The sequence below is a fragment of the Thamnophis sirtalis genome, unplaced genomic scaffold, assembly GCF_051295495.1.
Source record: "Thamnophis sirtalis isolate CommonGarterSnake01/CBP01778 unplaced genomic scaffold, rThaSir2_p1.2 scaffold_1, whole genome shotgun sequence".
Taxonomy (NCBI): Eukaryota; Metazoa; Chordata; class Lepidosauria; order Squamata; family Natricidae; genus Thamnophis; species Thamnophis sirtalis.
The window spans coordinates 4,984,102-4,998,648 of NW_028261381.1; the positions used below are offsets into that span (position 1 = coordinate 4,984,102).

At 37.6% G+C, this 14,547-nt stretch overlaps 1 protein-coding gene across 1 annotated transcript in view; it reads right to left on the bottom strand.

Annotated features, from left to right (window-relative positions):
- Window positions 1–14,547, bottom strand: part of PARD3B (par-3 family cell polarity regulator beta) — a 587,816-nt gene that overhangs the window by 264,913 nt on the left and 308,356 nt on the right. The window contains exon 18 of the mRNA XM_087706906.1: window positions 12,737–12,995. Coding sequence (XP_087563032.1) covers window positions 12,737–12,995 — 259 coding nt within the window. The remainder of the gene's footprint in view (window positions 1–12,736; window positions 12,996–14,547) is intronic.

Here is a 14,547-nt window from a genome sequence, read left to right on the forward strand (position 1 = left end):
ATAGTTTTGTGCCTGTTATAATTGTAATCTTTTTAATAAGATTAATGTGATGCTAATGTTATTAAAAAGATATTAAAACTATTGTTTTTAGCTTCGTTGCACGCTGCCCAGAGTCACTTGTCTGTGAGACGGGCAGCCATATAACTACGATGAAATAAATAAATATTTAAATAAATTCAAACATTGAAGATAATATCCTGTTTCAGCAGAAGCTGAAACTAAATGTTCTGTTTGGCTTTAACAAACCTTTCTCATTTCTTGTGAAATATACTGCTTTTAATAAAGATTCACAAAACAAGGCCCATAACATATTTATAGCACAGAGAGGCGTTTATTGAGTTTCTTTGCTTAACAAACACTGCATGGAGGCTTCCAACAGTGATTAAGCTTCAGATGTAAGTGCTTCATTAAGCTAAACTTTAGTCTGTTGTATATCTAATTTTATAGCAGTTAAAATGCATTTCAATATTTTTTTCCCCTGGAATGTACTTTAACTACAACAAAAAAAGGCAATACAGAATTCAAAGTTTAGTTGGCAAGAGAACAGGAAATCAACCATCAGAAAATTGGAAGACATATTACTTCTCCAGTTTCTGTACAGTATGTACTTAGCTGGACAGGGGCAGGAAGAAAAGGGCAGCATTGATTCTATGTTTCCTTCTCCCCCCCCTTCCTAACATGATTTGTTACACTGTTTGTGGGTCTGTTATGTGCGCTAACAGCTAGAGGTCCATCCGCACAGTATTTGACTGGTTTTAGAAACTGGATTTACTGTAATGTAGAAATAAAAAAAAAATGAAGCTTATATTGACTGCTACACGACAATGTTAGTTATGTACTGCTTTTGGTTTAAGAATACTGAATTTAAGGATTCTGACCAGAGGTGGGTTCCTACCAGTTCGCACCTATTCGGTAGAACCGGTTCGTCAAATCTACCGAACCGGTTAGAAGAGGTTCCACCAGTGGACCCGGAAAGCAGGCCACACCTACAGAAGAGCTTCCAAAGTTTTTTGAAACCCACCACTGGTGGGTATGTCATGTCCCACAGTTATCTACGCATTAATAATGATCTAGTAATATTTCCTTATACATTTTAGGGACCTTTCCTTACATAATTGGTGTTTTCTTTCATACTTTTGGATTTCTAATTTCTGTTTCCGTTAGTTGGCAATTGCTAAAACCAATCCCACGTGAAAAAGTATTCAAAGCCTTCTTGATTTTAATTGTCAATTTATTTATTCCTGCACATTGTAATATTTATTCATGCACATATCTGTTTTTCCACCGTTGTGCAAACACAATTCCAGCAGCTGCTAACGTGTGTAAAATTAAATATATATTATACTCCCTTTCAAATAGCCAACAAAATATTTCTGGTGTTAATTCCATATCTTGCTTTACGATTGCTTCTAACCACTAACTTCTGAATAGCTACTTGGACCGACCTAAGTACTAATCCATAATTTCATATCCGGTCACATGGGCGGCAAGCCACTCCCATCTGGTCACATGGGCAGCAAGCCACTCCCATCCGGTCACATGGGTGGCAAGCCACTCCCACAAAGGAGGCCACACCCACAGAGTAGATTCCAACAATTTTTGAAACCCAACGCTGATTCTGACCCTTTCTTTCTTTCTTTCTTTCTTTCTTTCTTTCTTTCTTTCTTTCTTTCTTTCTTTCTTTCTTTCTTTCTTTCTTCAGTCAGTCAATCAGTCAGTCATCCTGACTCTAGGCAGCTTACTAGGATTAAAATACAGAAGAGTTTACAAATATAATCCCTGGCATCCAAGGGTAAGCAATGACCTCACTCCCTCCTAAAAACATATCAGTAGCAATACAGTTCATCTAGTCACCTAACCCAAAGGCCTGGGGAATCGGTGAGGTCTTTAATATCTTGCAAAAACTATGTAAATGTCTTGGGAGTGCTGTCCCAAGATTGGGTGCTAAAACATACTTGATTAGAGAGAAAAGTGCGGCAAACGCTAGAAATTCCGCATAGCTTAAGCTGTGGAAAGAGGTTATTTGGGAATCTGAAAAGGTTGTAAGGAAGAAGTTTCCATATTCACAAAATGATCACAATAGCAGGTGTGAGCAGTCATAAGGCACTCAATTATCAGATGGAATTACCAATTACCAATTAATTAATTACCAATTACCAATTAATCTGCCAATTACATCCAATAGACCGATCAGATCCCACAAATTAGGCCTCCTCCGAATTCCATCCGCCGGCCAATGCCGACTGGCGACCACCCAGAGGAGGGCCTTCTCTGTGGCTGCTCCGACCCTCTGGAACGAGCTCCCCGTGGAGATTCGAACCCTCACCACCCTCCAGGCCTTCCGCAAAGCCCTTAAAACCTGGCTGTTCCGACAGGCCTGGGGCTAAAGAGCTTTTGCCCCCCTCCTCGAATGGTATGGTTGTTGTGTGTTTTTAAATTTTGTATTGTTATGTCTCGTCTTTTTTATACCCCTGTCTGTACCTCCTTCCCTGATTGAATTGTGAGCCACCCTGAGTCCCCTTCGGGGAAAAGGGCGGCATATAAATGTAATAAATCAAAATCAATCAATCAATCAATTAATCAATCAATCAGAACAAAAACTGATACTATTATTTCCCAACACCTTTTCTAGTTCCCTATTTGAAAATGATTCTTACTATCTAGTTTTTTCTTTTCTTTTTCTGGATGGCTTGGCATACTTTTACATAGAACACCGGTTTGGAGCGACAGTGTATGTTTATTTAAAATGTTTAGGGGACTTAAATGGACCTCAGAAACATTCTTAGAAATAAAAAAAATAATGCCATAGGCTAATGTTTGTTTTTCTTCATTCAAAAATTATGGTGTCTCTGGGCACATTAAATGCATGGGCACCAAGTTCCCCATGCCAGCTAAATAATTTTTCATGTTATTCCACCTGCTGGTTAGTGGTATACTTTTTTTCCTTCACCTAAAATTGCCTTTCTCGTCAGTCCAGCTTAAATAAAATTATTCTGCTTTGGAATAAGAGAAATATTTGAAGGGACATGTCTCTATTTGCTAACACCTCTGACTAGATGCTGAAAGAACAGTTTAAAACCTTGTTCAGCATCCTGGTTGGTATTTTTAAAATTGTTATAACTTACCATGGCTTAATTCTTTCACACTAGATCCGTTGCAAGAGAAATCTTTACTTATGGTTACAATGAATGTGTGCACACAGCATGAGAGAGAATGAAAAGGAAGGAGACCATCTGATTGAAAGCTGTTGTATTATTTGCTCGCTCACATTGATTCCAATGAGGAGTTTCCTATAGATATGGGCAGCCACAATCCAGAAATCACATACAATGCCTCATGTATTAATATGCAGTATTGGTATCTCAAACACAGTGGAATATGGGGCCACAAAATAACCTGGCTCTATGTATGAGATTTATTATCGTTATTTCTGACTTAATTTCAAAGTCTAGTCATAAACTAAGAATTACACTGATAAACGTAAAACACTTTTTTCCCCCAGGAAAAATCCATAATTACAAGTCTAGTATAAGCACTTTTTTTTTCCACTGCAACTTTTTCAAAGCTTATTTTACACATATATAAAATCTGATGTGATTCTCAATTGAGTGGACATCACAAAATGCCTAGCATTGCAATTCCGCCAACAAATCTCTATAAAATAAGGAGTATCTCTACAAGACATATTTGCAATAGCAATTTCTAATCAGGATCTGTAAGAGAACAAATCCCATGCTATTATAGCAAGTAAGGACTAAAGGAAGTTATTCGCTCAAAACTGGTCAGCTGCATGTCAAATCGGTTTTCACATCCAGCAGGTAAAATATACTTCTCTTATAAGTCACGAAATTGAACGGCTTACATAAGCCTTGCAGCAAAATTGACAAGATTCCAAATAAGACTTAAGACTACTCTCTCTCTCTCTCTCTCTCTTTCTCTCTCCACTCCTTTACTCTGGCATTGTCCAGGATTACAACTTCATTACTGTAAATTTCATTTGAAATGAATACAATGAATGAAAGCAAATGAAAACAAATCCAATATTAATAGAAGAATGTTATATTAATGCCAACACTGCACTGAACAGTGGCTAAATGTTTTGAAGGGTTTGTCTCATAATTTAAGAGTAAAATTTCAATCCTGAATCTACAATTTCAATTCTAAACCATCTCTGATCATTCAATCTTTTTCGTGTGACTTATAGTAGTATTGGCAATGTTGAAGATTTATAGTTACTGCAGTGCTTAAATTTGCTCAAATATCTGGTTTTCCTATAAAAAATGGAATATCTACTTCATATTCCCTTAAGCATTCAAACAATTCAAAATAGCATCCATTTTTCATATATTGAAAAAAAATAGGCAAATATACCTATATATATGTCCAGAAACAATCAAAAGCATTCACAGAGCTAAATTCAGTAAAATTGGTATTTATTTCATGCATGGGATCATTTAGTTTTTTAAAATTTATTTATCATTAGACAGCTTTATCATTAACAGATAAGCAGTAATTTAAAAAAAAATATCTTTATTTACCTCTCCTCTCATTTTCCCTCCTTCCAGTGGGAAATGCTCTTATTTTAAATTCTGTTTAAAAAATTATAGGATGAGATGGAAGGAATAAAAGATTACAATTAAAGAAGAAGAACTCTTAAATTTACTGGCAACTTATTAATACAGAATGGAGCAAAACATTTTAACACTGGACATGTAGGATATTTTTTAAACAATTGACCCAGAAGTTAATTTTAAGAATGTCTTCCTCTAAAGATACACTTGATTTAAAAGGTGTTATGGAACAGGAATGAGTTTTATTGACAAGACTAAGATTGTTGTCAAACTAGATTTAAAAATGACAGGCTAGTAAGAAAGATATATTTTTTTTTTGGGGGGGGGGAGGCTACACTGGATACCAGCTGATTAAAAGAAATACACAAATGACTGGTTAAATTTCCTAAATTGGTTTTACAAAAGAGGCTGGTTAAAGCTTTGAAGCATTTTATAAACAGAAAAAACAAACAAAAAAGAAATCAAGTTCTAGATATTATTGGAAATAATTAAAGCCAAGATTGTTAAAAAGTAAAAGGAAGTAATATAAAGTTGTTGTTTTTTTTAAATTTGATAAAAGGTTAAAATAGATATGTTGTTATTTCTAGTTGTTTCTTGAATGGAATTTTTCTCATCAGGGCTGAATCATGTGGCTTTAAGGATTTGTTTGTAGATAAGATATGAGATATGGGAAAAAGAGATCATTTGTTGTATTTTAAGAGTAGTAATAAATACTAAAATTGCTTATGACTGTGATGAAGGGAGAAGACATTTTGTTAAACATTTTACTATATTCTTATTTTTCTTTTCTATTTTTCTTTTTTTCCTTTTCTGCACTTTCTATTTTTCTTTTTATTCCTATTTAGTTTTATTGGCTTCATTTTCAGTTTGTATTAGTTTTATCTTTCCAACTAATTTTAAATAAAGTTACTGTAAAAAAGAGAAGTTAGCATGCTATATTTCATATTATGATTGTCATTGTTCACTCATGAACAAAACTATGTGCGTTCTCTGATATAAACTTATAGTACTGTTTATTTTTTTGGGTACTAGTGAATTTGTTCACACTGAAGCAATGTTAAAAGGATATTTGATATCCTTCTAACTTTTTTTGGTATTGTTGCCTTTCTGAAAATTTCAGTCTTCCTTAAAAAGTCCAAGAAGTTGAAAAAGATATGTCTGTTTCCCCTGGGATTGATTCTCAGCGACACTTTTCAGGCTAAACACTCTAATCTGAATTAGTATTGATTAGTATTGATTATCAATGACTGTTTGGGAATTTTTAGAAAATAAAATAAAATTCCATGGGGCAGCCCTTGAAGAGTGTTCGGAGACTTCAGCTTGTCCAGAATGCAGCCATGTGAGCGATCGTGGGTGCGCCTCGGTACACCCATGTTACACCTATCCTCCGCGAGCTGCACTGGCTGCCTATTGGTCTCCGGATACGCTTCAAGGTGCTAGTTGTCACTTATAAAGCCCTACATGGTATTGGACCTGGGTACTTGAGAGACCGCCTCCTGCCGATTACCTCCCAAAGACCCATTAGATCCCACAGACTAGGCCTCCTCCGAATTCCATCTGCAGGCGAATGCCGGCTGTCAACTACCCAGAGGAGGGCCTTCTCTGTGGCTGCTCCGGCCCTCTGGAACGATCTCCCCGTGGAGATTCGGACCCTCGCCACCGTTCAGGCTTTCCGTAAAGCCGTTAAGACCTGGCTGTTCCAGCAGGCCTGGAGCTGCTGAGTTCCATCCCCACTCGAACTGGTGTGCTTGTTGAGACCTTTTAAATTGCTTCTGTATTGTTGTTTGTTTTTGTTTTCTTTCCTTTTGTATTGTTCCCCTTCCCTTTCGGTTTTGTTAGCCGCCCTGAGTCCCTCGGGAATAGGGCGGCATACAAGTTGAATAAAACCTCTAAACCTCCTTTGTTTACCTACTTTGTCCAAAAAAACGAAACAAAATCAAGCTGAGAACCCTCCAGACACCTGGGATAGAAAGGATACGGAGCAACTTCACTTCTGATCAGTGGTTCCTTTGCAATTCTACATGAGCCCAGTCGTTTTCTTAATAGCCCACCCTTTCATTAAGTATCAATCTTGCCTTAGTTAAATAAACCTAATGCTGTTTCCACATTATCTTTAAGAGTAACAAACCAGATTTCCAGAGGAAATAGGTATCATAAAGTTTCTCATGGATTTTACTAGACAGGATGAGAAATGACCTACATGCACATGTTTCTATTAAATGCAAATACATATCAAAATGGTTTTAGATAAGATTACTTTCAAAAATTCTTCTCCTTTGGACCCCTCAAATAGGCAATATCAAAACACACTCTACTGGCTCTCATTCTGGAATTTAAAAAACTATAAACCAGCTGGTATTTAAATATTTCTCTCATAGATGCCTCCTTTTGTGGAAGATGTCATGAAGAAATGTATTCTTCTTCAAAAAGAAGTAGGGACTGTACCAATGTATTGATCCTCTGGGATAGGTTTCCACTATTACCATTGCCTAAGCTAAAATATATATTTTTTAAAGATTTTGATTTCATACACCTGGAAAAAAAAAGACATACTCAAATTTTCTTAGGACGGAAAACCCACAAATGAATTATATCAAATATTTAAAGTAGCTGTGGTTAAATTGGGGCCATTACATTCAGAAAAAAAAATATATTCCTTGAAATGCATTAATCAGATCTATTGGAAATCAGAGAGAGCCGAGATGGCGCAGTGGTTAAATGCAGCACTGCAGGCTACTTCAGCTGACTGCAGTTCTGCAGTTCGGCTGTTCAAATCTCACCGGCTCAGGGTTGACTCAGCCTTCCATCCTTCCGAGGTGGGTAAAATGAGGACCTGGATTGTTGTTGGGGGCAATATGCTGATTCTGTAAAACGCTTAGAGAGGGCTGAAAGCCCTATGAAGCAGTATATAAGTCCAACTGCTATTGCTATTGCTAAATCAGAAGAGAAAGTTGAACAATTTAAGGCTCACTGGTTGAAACATCAATATCAATATATATGGCGATGATATCATGAATATTTTAAATATGGAAGTCCTTGACTTACAATCAGTCATTTAATGCAGTAACTTTCAAAGTGACTTATGGCTGATTCTCACCCTAATGACTGTCATAGTATCCCCATGGCCATATAAACAAAATTTGGGCACTTGGAATCTGGCACATATTTATGATGGGGCTAAAGAGCTGTTGCCCCCCTCCTCGAATGGTATGACTGTTGTGTGCTTTTTAAATTATGTATTGTTATGTTCGTCTTTTTTATTCCCTCTGTACCCCTTCCCTGATTTGAATTGTGAGCCGCCCTGAGTCCCCTTCGGGGAAAAGGGCAGCATATAAATGTAATCAATCAATCAATCAATCAATCAATCAGTTTCCCAGGGGTATGGTTGTGAACCTCAGGGAGCTTACTACAAGCAAGGTCAATGAAGAAAGCTGAATTTGCCTAATGACTATGTGATTTGCTTAACAACCATGATAAAAAAAGATAATAAAATCAGAGGTGACTCACTTAATTATAGCATTACAGTCTGGTGCGAAAGACCAGGTCTACATATGAAGGTCCAAATAACTGATTTATTGCTAAACAGCCAATGCACATGAATGTTCTCAACTGTTAGCACCTGCTTGCAGTTAGATAAGGACTGACTAAATTTAAAGGGGGGGGGGATTGACTTAGCTTGTGGCTACATAGGGATTCTAGGCTGATCCCTCTTTTAACTTCACCCCCAGGTTCTGCCATTTCTTCTCCTACAATTGCTTATTAATAAAGGTTCTGATCCCAATTGTGGCTATAAATTTAAGAACACCTGTAATTGTGTAGTGTTGTTGCCAAATATTATTTAAGTTTTATACAGCTTGCACTAACAATTGAAGAAAGCTGAATTTGGGGGTCTATGGCACGTCTACTTCAGACTACTATACTATACTATACTATACTATACTATACTATACTATTACTAATACTAATACTAATACTAATACTATAATATACATATACATATACATATACATATACATATACATATACATATACATATACATATACATATACATATACATATACATATACATATACATATACATATACATATACATATACATATACATATACATATACATATACATATACATATACATATACATATACATATACATATACATATACATATACATATACATATACATATACATATACATATACATATACATATACATATATATATATATATATATATATATATATATATATATATATTCACATAACCAGGCCCTGGGGTCCTTTTCTAGAATCTAACTTGGTGGTAGATGGCTGTGGGTACAGTAACCAATACTAATTTCATAGGATATATGAACTGTGAAATATATGAGATACTGGAACTTGTGTGTAAGGGAAAAATAAGAGGATCTGCAAATACTTTTGGAAGACATGATTTGCACTTTTAAACCAGATATTACTTGTGGCAGCCTGGTTAGGTATACCTGGTTACACTTAGAGGGTATGAGTGGCACATTACGACCCAGCTTCTCTTTTCTTAGGGCTGTAGAAACAAGGCCGAGTGGTATTGCTCTTCAGCAAGATGCTTATGCAGTCAATGTGGTTGGTCCCAAAAAAAATAAAAATACAGTTGCAAAGAATGTCTTCATTAAGTAATGAAAACATTTCTTGACTCAAGCTAAAATGAAAAATTAAAGTAGCTGAGATGCTTAGCTCAAAGCAATGCAGGCAAATTAGGAAACAAAATGGTTCATACTGTGAAAATGAGAGTAAATAGTCTAAGATTAATTATTACTAAGAAAATATAATATTTCTACAGGAAGAAAATAATGGTTAGCACTCAGGTACTTTATTAATTTTCCTCTGCTGCTGATCTAAATAAAACAACTTTTTTATTAAAATACTACTCCGGTACTATATACTGGTAATATTTGACAATCAATGTAGCCATTACAACTTCTACCTACATAATTAAGCTAACTGGACTAGTGGAAAAAAAAACATGGATCTGTTCCAACACTAACAGTTTTAAAATGTTCATATCTTGAATAAAGATAGAGTAAGGGACTTTATATTTCACATGCACAATTATGGGTTTTTTCCTCCTTCTATGAAAAATGTCTGGTACACAGTTGATCTACATTTTATAAAGCTGAACCCTTGTCTATTGGTTCCCATATAGGGAGCTAGCTATTAAAATTTCATAGGTATGGCTACAGTCCATTAGTTAACGTACCTTTATACCCATAAAAAGTGAAGGATAAACCCAGAATTTTTACAACCACTATCTGAAAAAGGTAATAACTGAGTCACAGTCAAATTGCATTTATTATACATTGTGCCTTTAATAACTGCTCTGGGATCAAGCCATAGAGAAAGAGGGTACTATGACAGATGTCAAATACTCCTGGTGACTTAAAAAGTCCAACTTCCATTTAACTAACCTTTTAACTCAAGAGAATGATGTTAAAGTTTTGGCTTTTGGGCCAAGAAAAACATGATATAGCAAAGTTTCTTGGCACACAACAAAATCAACTAAGTTTGTGATGGACAAATTAATACCTATCACATTATCAAATCCAGCTAACTCAAGAATAGGCCATTTTTATGGACAAGTAAGACATGTGCAATACTTAGTAATAAGGAAGAAAATGATAAGTGGAACCAAACATTCGTTGGTAGGTGATATCAAAAACTCTGAAAGATAAAAGTACTTGGTGTTCTACATAAACATGCAATTTCTATAGTTCCCTTAGCATGATATGCATATATTTTTCCTGAAGATATAATTGTGATAGAAGAGACAATCTCCTGTGTAGCATCTGAGGCCTGCAGGTACATACCGGATCTCGACCTGGACCGGGAGGCCCTTCGGATAGTCACTCACGCCCTCGTGACCTCAAGACTGGACTACTGTAATGCGCTCTACATGGGGCTGCCCTTGAAGAGTGTTCGAAGACTTCAGCTTGTCCAGAATGCAGCCGCGCGAGCGATTGTGGGTGCACCTCGGTTCACCCACGTAACACCTATCCTCCACGAGCTGCACTGGCTGTCCATTGGTCTCCAGACACGTTTCAAAGTGCTAGTCATTACTTTTAAAGCCCTACATGGTATCGGACCTGGGTACTTGAGAGACCGCCTCCTGCTATTTACCTCCCAAAGACCGATCAGATCCCACAGACTAGGCCTCCTCCGAATCCCATCTGCCGGCCAATGTCGGCTGGCAACTCCCCGGGGGAGGGCCTTCTCTGTGGCTGCTCTGACCCTCTGGAACGATCTCCCCGTTGAGATCCGGACCCTTACCACCCTTCCGGCTTTCCGCAAAGCTACTAAGACCTGGCTGTTCCGGCAGGCCTGGGGCTGTTGAATCTTCCAGCCCCATCCGAGGTACGAATGTTGCTGTATTTTTAAATTGTTTGTCTTTTTATTTTCATTTTGTACCCCCCCTCCCCCTCAGATTGTTAGCCGCCCTGAGTCTCTCGGGAATAGGGCGGCATACAAATTAAATAAACTAAAAACTTAAATAAACTAACTAAACTAGCATCTGAGGCCTGCAGGTACATAACCACCACTGCTTTAATCTGAAACCCTTAATACAGCTTGATAACTCTAAATATTTATCAACTAAATGGTTATCTTTTAGCATTCTCAATAACCCACAGAGGCAAACGACACAAAACTTTATTAACAGTAAAGTGCCTTCTTACGTCAAATCAAATTTAATTGCCTGAGAGTCTGATGAAAGAGGTTGTTGTTCTTGCAAGATATGGAAGACAAATTTGTTCAGTACTTCTCTTTAATTTGAAGAATGAAATGAAATAAGAAGTACATGAACACAAAATGGTATCTTTAAGATCTGGAAAAAAAGAACAACAACATATCTAATGTTTTTGTATAGTCATCTGGAGAACAGAACAGACACCAACTGCACTTTTGAGAGGTTTTTTCAGAGGTTGGGAACATTTCTCCTCTGTTTGCAAAGACATTCTCTGTTCCCACCCATCCCTGTCCCTGATCACCATTGTGGCAACACTGAAGCCTCCAAGATGGCCTCAGCTTCGGAGTTGGCAGACATATCTACTGTTCATCCAACAATATTTAGTTCATGTGGTTTCAGAGGTGGGTTCCTATGAGTTCGCACCTATTCGGTAGAACCGGTTCATCAAATCTACCGAACCGGTTAGAAGAGGTTCCACCAGTGGACCCGGAAAGCAGGCCACACCTACAGAAGAGGTTCCAAAAATATTTGAAACCCACCACTGGTCCTTGGATATGATTATTCTACACTATCACACTCATATTTATAAAACTCAGTGCCTCTGTGAAAGGTAAGGATGACTACTGCGTTTGTGGTGCAATCAGAACATTGTGTGTGTTGAAGTTGTTTTAACGCAAACCAAAGATGCCTTTTAAAAAACAAGTTGACATCATAATCTTATGTATGCCAGTGCTATGTGTGAGGTAATTTAAGGTGGTTCTGACAAGTGTTGTCGGCATCTTCATATCCGGTCACATGGGTGGCAAGCCACTCCCATCTGGTCACATGGGCAGCAAGCCACTCCCACAAAGAGGCCACACCTTCAGAGTAGGTTCGAACAATTTTTGAAACCCATCACTGGGCAACCCTGAAACCTCCAAGATGGCCTCAGTTAGGCAAGCTTCGGAGTTGGCAGACATATCTACTGTTCATCCAACAACATTTAGTTCATGTGGTTTATAATGCTATGATACTTAAACACTTTAAAGATAACAAATCTGAATTAGAACTGCTCATCCTAAAAGCAAACCAACCCAAATCACTAAGATTTCATTCAAACTTGACTCAATTTAGTCTTTCCGCTTTCACTGGGCTCACGCCAAAATCAATAGTTTATTTGTTGTAACATCTCTCTAGCCTTTTTTTTTTTTTTTTGAGGAAAAATAGGTCATAAGTGCCGACAAAATAATTAACAAGTACATGTTGAAAAATATATTCTCCTTTTTTCCAATATGCAGTTTAACTGATGTATTAGTAAAATTAGCATATATAGTGTTCATTTATAGTAAATGTCGTTCAACGGATATAGAGATCGACTTCTACTCAACCTCACCAAGGGGCCTCAGGCCGAATAAATCAAGCTCAAATTAATATAAGATCAGGAAGAAATATATATATAAAAAAGAATTTTTACCTTAACATAGCGCCCAAACTTTTCTTTTTTGTTTTTCTTTCAGAATTGTCATTCTCCTCTTTTTTGTCCTTTTCGTTGATTTTTGATTTGTTCTTGAGGTTAGGCTTCTTGTTTTTTTCCTTCGTTTTCAATTTTTCTTTGGTCTTCTTGTGTTTCTTTGTCTTTCCTTCCACATCTTCCAATTCAGAGTTCATGTGAAAGGCTTTTGCAAAGTTCTGGCCTTCTGGGCCGGAAAGGGAACTCTTATCCGATAGACCATCTGCAGAGGGAGAAAATTAATCAGCAGGTACAGACAGTCATCTTTTGACTACATAAAGGCAAGTCCTCGGCTTATAACAGTTCATTTAGTGACAGCTGAATGTTACGACAGGACTTGAAAAAGGGACTTATGACTGCTTTTCACCCACTGCAGCCTCCCTAGGGTTACGTGATCAAAATAGCAATAGCAATAGCAATAACAGTTAGACTTATATACCGCTTCATAGGGCTTTCAGCCCTCTCTAAGCGGTTTACAGAGTCAGCATATCGCCCCCAACAACAATCCGGGTCCTCATTTTACCCACCTCGGAAGGATGGAAGGCTGAGTCAACCCTGAGCCGGTGAGATTTGAACTGCTGAACTGCAGCTAACAGTCAGCTGAAGTGGCTGCAGTACTGCACTCTAACCACTGCGCCACCTCGGCTCTTTCAAAATTCAGGCATTTAGCAACTGAGTCATATTTATGATAGTTGCAGTGTCCTACCGTGAGATCTCATCATCATCTTTTGCAACCTTCTGACGAGTGAAGTCAATGCGGAAGCCAGATTCACTTAACAACCATGCTACTAATTTAACAACTGCAGTGATTCACTTAACAACTGTGGCAGGAAAAGTCAGAAAATGGGCCAAAACTCACTTCACAAGTGTCTCTTTTGGCAACAAGAAATTTTGGGCTCAATTGTTATGGTAAGTCGAGGATTACCTGTATATATTTTCCGATTAATGTGTATAATCCAAACAACTTTTTTATAAATTGCCAACAAAAGACATTTCCAATGATCCTGTTATAACTGCAAAGGTTCAGAGGTGTGTTCCTACTGGTTCGCCTGAACCGGTAGTGGTATGGGCGGCCTGGGTCGCTGGAACCGGCAGTGTCCCAGGCCTGCCATGTGTCTGAACCAGGGACGTGCAGTCAGGGGAGGCAGAGCCTCACCACTGTCATCATGAAAAGAAAAGAAAATGTAAAAGGAAAAAGGCTGAGGTAGTTGCTGCCAGAGTCACAGTGGATGACTCTGCTTAGTGCTTAACTGTTTAAAAAAGCCTCTAAAAAGGGCCCTCTGGAGAAGGAGGCGGGAGAACCACGTGCCTCATTTAGCCTATCTTTACGATCACTCGAGCAGAGTTAAGCAAGGGTTAAAAGCCGAAAAATTCCTTATGTAGATGAGGCACCTCCTCCTGTAGAGGGCGTTTTTTTAAAGGCGTGAACTAAAGCCGGCCAGAACCCACCCCTACAAAGGTTGCATTACAATGGATTTTCATCTAATTCTTTGCATTAAACGGACCTTAAAGTACGTATAGCTAAATCTAACAGTATACCATTGTTCATGTTAATCACCACTTATTGTATTTGGTCATATATATCTTGCTTGATACAAAGTTTATCAAGCCTTTTACATTCAAACGGAAATACGCAGAGACTATTGAAATCTAGATTCAGATAGTACTTAGTAAGCTCACACACACAACATTAGATAATGTATCAACATGGAAAGAAGGCTGGTCTTTTGGTCATTATACTGGAATATGAGAGAGCTGTCCAAAGAACTGTACAC